Here is a 10,065-nt window from a genome sequence, read left to right as displayed (position 1 = left end):
TATTTGGTACAATTGTTAAAAATTACAATATTGCACTCGCTCAAAGAGTACAAGATATTCAGATGTATTAGGCATTCCCAAAATACACAAAAACTTCCTGATATTCAAGAGTACAAGATATTCAAATAATATGGACACTCTCAAAATACACAAAAACTTCATAATTCACCACCAAAATGCAAAAAATTAAATCTCAAAATATATTTATACCCTTAATTGTAATATTTTGAATTAATGCAATGTTAATTTTATAATTTTTGTATTTTAATATGTTGTTAAAAATTAATTATACATAATTAAATTATATAAATTTATTTAAACGAAAAAAAAAGAAAAACACCCAAGTCGAGATTTAATTTATATATATACATATACATATATATAATATATATTATACATATACAAATATATAATATATATACATATATATTTACATATATATCATATCATATTTAAATATATATACATATATATATTTATATATATATAAAGTGGGAATTCAAATCCCGACATGTCGGGATTCAATTTCCCGACTCCCCATTTTTGGTTTTTTTTAATATTTTAATAGCGAGTTGGGATTTAAAATCCCGACTCGTCATATTTATATAAATATATTTAAAATAAATATATTAATATATATTTTTTTGATAATAAAAAATTAAATAACTCTTCTTTCATATCTCCATATATAATACATACATTCATTCAAGAGAGGGGGAGGGGGTGGTGGCACCAAGGAAGGGAGATGGGGGTGGCGGGGAGCGAGGTGAGGGCCAATGGCAGAGGCAGAGTCTAGCCATGGAGAAGATGAAAAAGGAAAAGAAAATATATATTATTTTTATATATAAACATATTTAGTATATAATAATATTTTTATTGGTTAAAAATCATGCAGAGATGCAAAAGGTGCATAAGATGGTATTTTGCTCCATTTTCGAGGAGACGTTTAACCTAAAGAAATTCTGGAAAAAAGAATTTTTGGTTCAAATGTCACAGAATAATGAAAATATTACACTACTAAACATATATATGAGTGGTACATTACTGCAATATGACCATTTTGTAATGGTGATCAGGATTTAGGAACAGTATCAGCAGCTCCTGATATTTCGGCAGATCCAACTGATGAGGACATATTATTAAGCGTCCATGATTCGGCATCTGATGAACTTCAGAAGAACGTCGAGCTTCAACAAATCCAAAGGATTAATATCACTGAAATTGTAAGGAATCAGGATCTGCAGGGCCTTCAGGATATTGGAGGAGTTAGAGGAGCTGCAGAAGCACTAAACACTGATCTACAAAACGGGATTTCTAGTAGCCAAGACATCAGCCCGCGCAAGCCCAGCCAACTATATCAAGTTCTCGTCACTTTCTTCCATTCATTTCTAGGAGCTTGCAACAATTACACGGTATTCCTCCTCTCTGCTGCTGCATTCTTGTCCCTAGGCTTTGGAATCAAAGAGGAAGGCTTGAACACTGGTTGGTACAATGGCGCAATTTTGATGTTCTGCGTCTTCGTACTTGTCATCCTTACAACTATACACAAGTGCCTGGAATCGATTTCACAGAAGAAGTTGGAGAGTTCTTGGCAGTCGAGAGGGAGGAAGAGACAAGTGCTAGTTGTTAGAGGGGGGCGCGATCAGTTTGTTCATGAAATTGATCTTCAGGTAGGTGACGTAGCATTTCTGCGAAAGGGAGATACGGTTCCTGCTGATGGCCTATACATAACTGGTCAAGCACTGGAACTGGAAGGATCGATCAAATCGACAACCATTAATGATCAAAACCCTTTTTTGTTTTATGGTTGCAGAGTGGTCAATGGAGATGCTCAGATTCTCGTCACGTCTACGGGCATGGATACAGTGTGGGGCGACAGGATGAGCCAAGCAATGCAGTATGCAGACAATAAGTGCAAATTTGAAACTTACCTTCATAAGTTGAACAGCTGTATTCATATTTCTGGCCTCCTTATTTCCATCCTCATCATCATCGTACTGTTTCTCCGCTATACAGCAGGAAAGTTGGATGATGAGAGGAGATTCCGACCAGATACAAACGGAGAACCTACCCCTGTGCGAACAATTGTGGATGTCTTCAGGGGAATCGTCACAGGATCAAGAGGGACAGTCAGAGTTTTGACAACCTTATTTAGTCTGTCATTGCTGGGTGTAATGGAAGGTATGCCCTTTGTCATTGCGGTTGCAGCCATTATTTGGAGTCGGAGAACACTAGCACACAGGGCCACAGAGAGAGATTATCAAGCTTGTCTTAAGATGGCCTGTGTCACAACTATTTGCAGTGATAAATTTGGAGGGCTGACGGAGCACGAACAGGAAATCGACAAGTTTTATGTTGGTGAAGAATTTATCAGTGAAAGCACGGCGTTGGCGTCCAATGTTCTTGAAGGCTTATCTGATGGGATTGGCACACTGTTCCTGATAAACCCAAGTGCTTGCGAGTCAGAGTTTGTACCTCTGATGTCGTGGGCTGAGGCGAAGTTGGGCATGAAAAGAGAATCTGTGATTCAGCAATGTGAAATGATAGAACACAGTGGGTGCAACCCCTTGCAAGAATGTTGTCGAGTACTGATTGTAAAAAATGGAAATCGATACTTGCATTGTAAAGGACCTCCACAAGATCTATTGTCCTCATGTTCATATCACTATGACATTGACGGACAAATACAAGTATTAGATGAAACAAAAAGGAGAACGCTTGCGCAAGCCATTGGGTATATGGAAGCTGAAGCAGGAAAAGTGATTGCATATGCTTGCAAAGGCGTGACAGAATCTGATCATGCCTCGGTTGAACCAAACAACTTAATCTTCTTAGCCTTGATTAGTCTAAAAGGAACAATGAGGGAAGATACAAGACGAGCAGTCTTAACTTTGATGGAAGGTGGAATTAGGACTATTCTTGCATCAGGAGATGACATTGCCGTACTTAGAACCATTGGCGAAGACTGTGGGCTGCTCACTCCTAACTCGGAGGATCTGGTGCTCACAGCTGAGGAATTTAGAGGCTGGCCTGAAGAAGAGAAAATGGACAAGGTAGAAAAAATTCGCATTATGGGGAACTGCCTTCCATCTGACAAGATTCTTCTCATCAAGTGTTTACAAGAAAAAGACCAAGTGGTGGCGCTTCTGGCACAGCAAACAATTGATGCTCCTGCTCTGAAACAAGCTAATATTGGGCTCACATATGGGACTTGGAGCTCAGAAATTGCTAGAGAGTGCAGCGACATAAGCATCTGGGATAGTAATTGCTTTGGCTTTCTAGTAAACGTAGTAGAGAATGGGAGATGTTTTCAGGAGAACATTAGAAACTTCATCCAACTAGAGCTGATTATAACCATTTCAAGCTCACTGATCAATTTTACCGCAACGGTGATTCTGGGGGACGCCCCAATAACAGCAGTCCAGCTGTTCTGGTTGAATCTGGTTGTTGCATTTGCCGGAGGGTTAGCAGTACTGACAGGTCCACCGAAGAAAATGCTAATGACAAGGCTGCTGCCGGTGAAATCATCTGCAACTGCAAGACTGATAAGTAAGGCGATGTGGAGGAACATAGCCGTTCAAGCTTCTTACCAGACCAGTATCTTTGTGACCATTCAGCACAAAGGACATATAATCCTAGGAACAAGCGGAGGACATCTTAAGTCATTGATATACAATGGATTGTTCCTCTGCCAAATGTTCAACAAATTCATCGCTAGAGAGCCTGAAAAGAAGAATATCTTCAGCGGTCTATTTCAGTACTACAATCGGTGGTTTTGGGTGGCTGTGGTTGTATTCTTAGTTTGCCAGGCAGTTTACGCCATGGCAGAGACAGTTCTTGGCAGCAGTCCAAGGCTGAGCATGAAGTTGTGGGGCGTTTGCATACTCGTGGGACTGGTTTCCTGGGTGCTAGATTGTGCAGGGAAAAGTTTGTCCAACTTTGCTGCCAACCTCTGAGGTCTTGTAATCTAGTTTTTTAGTCTTTGTATTTCTTGTTGTTCAGAGATATAGTCTCCATCTCTCTGTATTGATGTTCCATTGTATTACAGTTAACTTATTTGGGAGCACCGGAAACTCTGTCCAAACCCAACTCGGTGGAACGTGAGCCAATCATATGTCAGGTGTAATTACTTGTTGCGGACCTGGCTCGGCCAAGAATTCCTTAGGAGCACACTATGTAATATAACATATTCTCTGCAATTTCACCCACAGTTTACTTCTCGTATTCATGCTTCATTAAAGAGTTCAGATATAAGCAAAATTGACTTAAAACTAGAAAGCTGCGAAGATTATTTCAGTTGCAAATTCATCTAAAACAAATACGGACCAGTAACCGTTACCAACTGAAAAAAACAAGAATGCGTGCTGCTGCAACTCAACTTAGAGAAAAGATTTCGAGCAACAGAAACAAAAGATAATATTTAAGTTAATTTACTGACCTTCTTAGTGGCTCTAGATTCCTGAATTGCTGCCTGCGAAGGAAATGAGGTTCAGACATGGCGCGGTGACTTTTCGAGACTTCAGTCATCCCTGTCTGTCTGACTCTCTCTCTCTCTCTCTCTCTTAAGTCGTCGCATAATAAGTCGTCCCACAATTCGCTCCCATATAATTAATGGATAATTATTCTTTTTTTTCTTAAAATTTAATATAATTATACATAAATTCTTATAATTTAAAAAATTATATCTACCATTCTTGATATTTATTTTTGTCTAACAAATAAATCGCTCTGTTAATCGAAATTCATTGAATTTATTGATATTAACAAAAAAATTAGAAAAAGAATTATATTTATTCACGATTAACTTATTAATAACTTATAGCAAGTCAAAAAAAAAAAATTATGATCAAATTTTACCTTTATACGTCTTCACATGTTAATACATGTGACGAGGTATATTTTCACTGTTATAAGGATAGTTTAGTTCGAAAAGAATTATTTGACTTGCAATAAGTCAATTTTAACTCAATCAAGTATAAATATCAATTTTCATTCAGTTTTTTCGTTAACATCAATAAATTCAGTAAATTTTAACTAATGAGAAAATTTATTTATGAGATAAAGCAAATATCATAGGTATTAAATATAATTTTTCAAATCACAAGAATTCTACGTATAATTGCATCAAACATTAAGGTAGGGGAATGTAATTATCCCTATAATTAATGCAATAGATAAGAGTGGTTCATTGAGAGGGAAAGTTGACAAAAGATATTCCTTTCAGGATAAATGCATTTTTGGCCCCAGATATAGTCATTAATGCAATTTTGGTCCTCAAAAAATTTAATGTTACAATTTTGGTCCTCAATATTTTATTTTTTTTTTGGCACTTTTGGTCTTTTCTTTAACTTTTCTAGTAAACTTAACGAAAATTTCATTTAAAATGGAAAAAAATGCTATTTTTCTCCCATTTTTGGTATTTTTCAAGTTGTAATCCAACGCATTCATTTTTTCTATTTTTCTTCAAACTACAAAAGAGAATAAAAAAAACTAAACAACAAATTCTATTGATAAATTTTCTATTATTGATAATTTTTTGTTAAGATTATTTAGAAAATTTGTTACTTCAATTTATCTTTTTTTTGGTTTACTCTCTTTTAATTTTTTTTTTTAAAAAAATGAGAAATGGAAGCATTGGATTACAACTTGAAAAACACCAAAAAATGGAAGAAAATAAGCAATTTTTTTCCACTTTAAATGAAATTTTCAATGAGTCGGAAGGACCAAAAGTGTAAAAAAAAAAATAATAAAATTTGAGGATCAAAATTATAATCTTAAATTGTTTGAGAACCAAAATTATATTAATGACTATATTTGACAAGCAAAATACATTTTTCCCTATTCCTTTCCCTCATTCTAAATTCTCTGACGCCGGGGATTAAACTTTTGATCCATCTAACTACCACTTGAATTAATTAAAACTAGTGAATAAAGAAAAAAAAAACAGAAGTTGTAATCTTTCATTTTCAGGGCAAAATGCATGCAATTTCCTTATGATATTATAAATTAAGAAATACTTCTTATGAAAAAAATAGCAATTATATCCTGTATTTTACAAAATACAACAATTTACTTTCCTATGTTTTTTAAAAATAAAGCAATTTGTCTCCTTAGACAGAGAGGCAGATTGGTTCATTTTAAAAAAATATAAGGGATAAATTGCTATTTATTTTAAAAGAGAGTAATTTATCCATATACAATACCACATAAGGATAAATTGCTATTCACCCTTTATTTTCATGTCAAACTTTCGATTTTAGGTTCAATAATGGGATGTAATGGTTGAGCCCTAATTCTTTTGCGATATTTTATAAGATATTTGAGAGTTTAACTATAAGTGGGATAAAAATATTTGGTAATTTATTTTTTTGAAAAAAGAACTCACACGATCAAAAATTAAGATATTATTAAGATTTATTTTTAAAATATTAACAAGTTTCTTTAATAGTAAATAAACAAATACTAAAAATTCTAAAAACTCAAAAGAAGAAGGTGCAGATGAATCGTTTTGGACATGTAAAGACAAAGTTGTGATGTGACATACCCAAACAACAACTTCGAATATATGAACACTTTGTTAAATTGTAGGATAGATGATTGACGTGCTTACTGAATTATCTCAAGTATTATTTCAAAAATTTTCAAACATTTTATGAAATAATTCGAAAAAATTATAAGTTGAATAAAATATTCTTTTGAGTATGAACCAATTAATGTTAATGATGTCGAGTGATATCAGTTCAGACTAATGAAGATGTGTATTTTGGGAGGCATTAATGCAGTGAGGGAGTTTTGTTTGCAACATAAATACCATGAAAATGAATATAAAGAAAGAGGAGAAGTGAGGGGGTGAGTGGTGACAAGACTCCCTTAGGATGCGCTTCCAAATGCTGAAATGCAACACACACACATCCACATGTGTCTGTGTGTGTGTGTAAGTAAAAGAAACAAATATCAAAGTACAGCACGCGCGCTATTATTAATATCTAATGCATATTGCTCTTTATTCTATTCTACCCACTCTCCAACCCCAAATTAATAATAACTGTGAAAGTGGGAGTGGGGGCCCGGCCTTTCATGCCCTTTTTTCTTTTAAAAAAAAACTAAGCATCCAATCACAAACAGCGCAGCATCTACAGCTTTCATCCCAGCATGCCATTTCCTTCCAATTACACAAGGACAAGAACATGAATTCACAAAGTCATATTGTGGAGAGAGATAGAGAAAGAGAGAATGTTTTGTTGTTTATGCATATATCAAGAGGATAGAGAGAGAGGAATGTTTGTGTTTGGGCACACCTTTTCCTAATTTAAAATCCAACATAGTACCATTAATACTTCAATCACCAACACAATCATGACCTCCTTTAGATTATTCCCACTTCTAATGCTTGTCCTTTTCCTTTCTCCCCTCCAAACACTACCCTCCAATTCTTCTAACACAAACCCAAAAAGGTTTTCAAACTGGGATATCATTAACAAAAAGAAGAAGAATCCAACTACATTTAATATTTGAATTGTTGATGAAAAGAAAAAAAAAAAAAAAAGTTGCATGATGCCCACCACCATCTTCTTCAAACCTCATCATCATCATTATCAACATCATACATACATACATACATACATACATAGGGGGCCTGCCCTGCCCTGCCCTGCCCTCTCATTTCATCAATCTACTCACCTATATATTAATAATATTCCTCCAAACACACCCTTCCATCTGCTACTTCTAACCCCCTCTTTTGGATTTTCTCCCCAACCATTTTCTTCTTTCCCCCTCTCTCCCCACTTTGCAAGATTGGCTTCTCATCCTTTTCTTCTTGGCTTTTCTGCCGATTCTCCCCTCGACTTCTTTTCTTGGAAACCCCAAAATTCAAATAAATTAAAACCCTACTTATTCTAACCATGCGCCCACACACTCCTTAATTTGCTCTGTATATATATAAAGAGTAGGTAGGAGCCATGCAGCATCAACTCCTCAGCCAAGCTCCTGTTAGTTTCTTGATCGCTATAATTTCTTCCCTCCGTCTAATTGTAAGCCAATTCTAGCATAAACACACAAGCATAGCTATCTCTGTCTGTCAATCCGAATTTCCTAATAAAATGGTAAGGGAAGCAGATCACAGCGGCGGTGTTGGTGTTGGTGTTGGTGTCGGTGTCGGTGTCTCTCTTTCCTCCATTGCTTTACTGCAAGAGAGGTTCAGACAACTGCAGAAAATGAAAGAATTGAGACAGGAAAAAGAGCTCCTAAGGTTATTCGAATCTGAGAGATACAGTCCTGCCATAACATTACCACCTTACGATCATCAGTTTCGTTCTACCACTTTTTCAGGCTCCGAATCAATGATGTTTCTTCCTCCTAAGCCGTATTGCCAACTTTCTCTGTCCCTATGGCCAGATTCACAGACCACTAAACACCTGGATTCGCGGGGGATCCTGGAGGTGGCCCAATCAAATCGTGTCAGCTCATCTCTGGTTTCTACAGCTTCATCAATGAAGCGCGACAACTCTGCCTCTGATCATCATCATATCGATACCTCTCTTCATCTGTAAAACGCATGCGAGCGCCTTATCTTTTTTCGATCTTCCCTTTTTTCTGGGAAGGTTAAGAAATGGCATGGTGTAGTATCAGTCTGTGGTGTAGTGAAATCATTAAACAAACCTGATCATGGGGTTTGGCCGGCAGGGCTTTCATCATCTCTGTGCCGAATTGATCTTATTGGAGTCGAATTATATACGAGTAGTGTCCTGTGGTAAAAGTTAAAAGCTGTATGATCGATATCACTAGTTTGGTTGTTGTTGTTGTTTCTTTTTTTCTGGGACCAGAACTAGTTTATGATGTTATCTAAAATGTCTCTCATGCTCTACTTTGTTAATGATTTTACGTACGCTAGCTCCACACTACAAGGAAATAACATTGATATAAAACCTAGGAATTTTGTGTCGACCTTAATTATAATGAGTTAATTAATAACAAGTTTATTAATTAGTCGTCATGAATGGATCCAAGGCTTTGGTGATATATGCAAACAAATGACAGATGCCCCCGGAATATGGCAATCTTTTCTTGGGAAGAATCAGCAAAATAAGCTTGGAATCAACCTAGTTAGCTACGTACGTACAAGCTTTTATATACACATATACATATAAATACATAATAGCCCCCCCTATTACGTTCCAACTCTCAGTTGGTTTGTCAGCTCAAAGCCAAGCCGCTGTGAGGAAACGTTAATAAGAGCTAGCGCATCAAATTACATATGGCTCAGAATGATTGGAAAAATTAATTAGTAATAAAACTTGGGATTGGAATGATAGAATAGAATCATCACACCATTCTCCCTGCAGATCATCTACCTATTCACACAATTCATATATAGAGTAGTGGATTGTAATTTTAAAAGTGATAACCTTAGTTCAAAAAACTCTAATTTGATCGGAATTCCTCCCATTGGCAGCACGTGACATCGCCCAGACCAGAAATAGATTAGGTGGCGATGGCATCTAGGTGACTTGACGTCGCCAAATCAGAAACAAAGGGCGAGGACAACGCTATCGTCTATTGTCGCCTCAAATCATATGCCATTGTAAGGTATTTTTGATTTCACGTATAAATTTTGGTCTTGATACAAGTGGGAAATCTTCAAATTTTATTGATTACGTGTAACGCATGAGAGAAATTCGGGTTAAATTATGGGTTTTTTTAATTAAATTATAGAAATTACAGTCCTGAATCTTTATTTTGGAATGAGGGTCAACTGAAAATGCTATTGTACGTCTCCAATAAAAACTTGGACCACAACTACGTCCTTCCTATTTGCAATGTTGTCACTGTTAGCAATTAATAATATGTGTAGGAACGACAACTGTATTATTAATTGTCGTTAATGACAACATATTTATATATAATTACTAATGACGGTAACTTAATACCATCAATCTAGTAAGAGCATTAACTGCAGCAGAATTATATATTGTCATTTAGTATATTAATAGCGACAATTTTCACTTTTATCTCTTAACATTTTTTAATTATGATATTAAAAATATATACATATACATAAAGATA

General features: G+C 35.6%; 1 protein-coding gene and 1 long non-coding RNA gene across 2 annotated transcripts; one reads left to right on the top strand and one right to left on the bottom strand.

The window, feature by feature from the left end:
- Positions 1 to 990: 990 nt before the first annotated feature.
- On the bottom strand, positions 991 to 4,575 carry LOC110013023 (uncharacterized). The gene is made up of 2 exons (XR_002288185.2): positions 4,439 to 4,575; positions 991 to 1,161 (listed from the first exon to the last, which is right to left on the bottom strand). It is a non-coding gene; the product is annotated as an uncharacterized LOC110013023 (long non-coding RNA).
- On the top strand, positions 1,167 to 4,224 carry LOC105175253 (calcium-transporting ATPase 12, plasma membrane-type; the record flags this gene model as incomplete). The annotated part of the gene is made up of 2 exons (XM_088876207.1): positions 1,167 to 3,957; positions 4,049 to 4,224. A coding segment is annotated over one exon (2,790 nt), but the record flags the coding sequence as incomplete, so codon positions are not given.
- Positions 4,576 to 10,065: the final 5,490 nt, after the last annotated feature.

The sequence above is a fragment of the Sesamum indicum genome, linkage group LG12 (assembly GCF_026168435.1).
Source record: "Sesamum indicum cultivar Baizhima isolate 11 linkage group LG12, ASM2616843v1, whole genome shotgun sequence".
Classification (NCBI taxonomy): Eukaryota; Viridiplantae; Streptophyta; class Magnoliopsida; order Lamiales; family Pedaliaceae; genus Sesamum; species Sesamum indicum.
The sequence above is the reverse complement of the archived record's forward strand: the minus strand, read 5'-3'. Positions and strand labels throughout refer to the sequence as shown.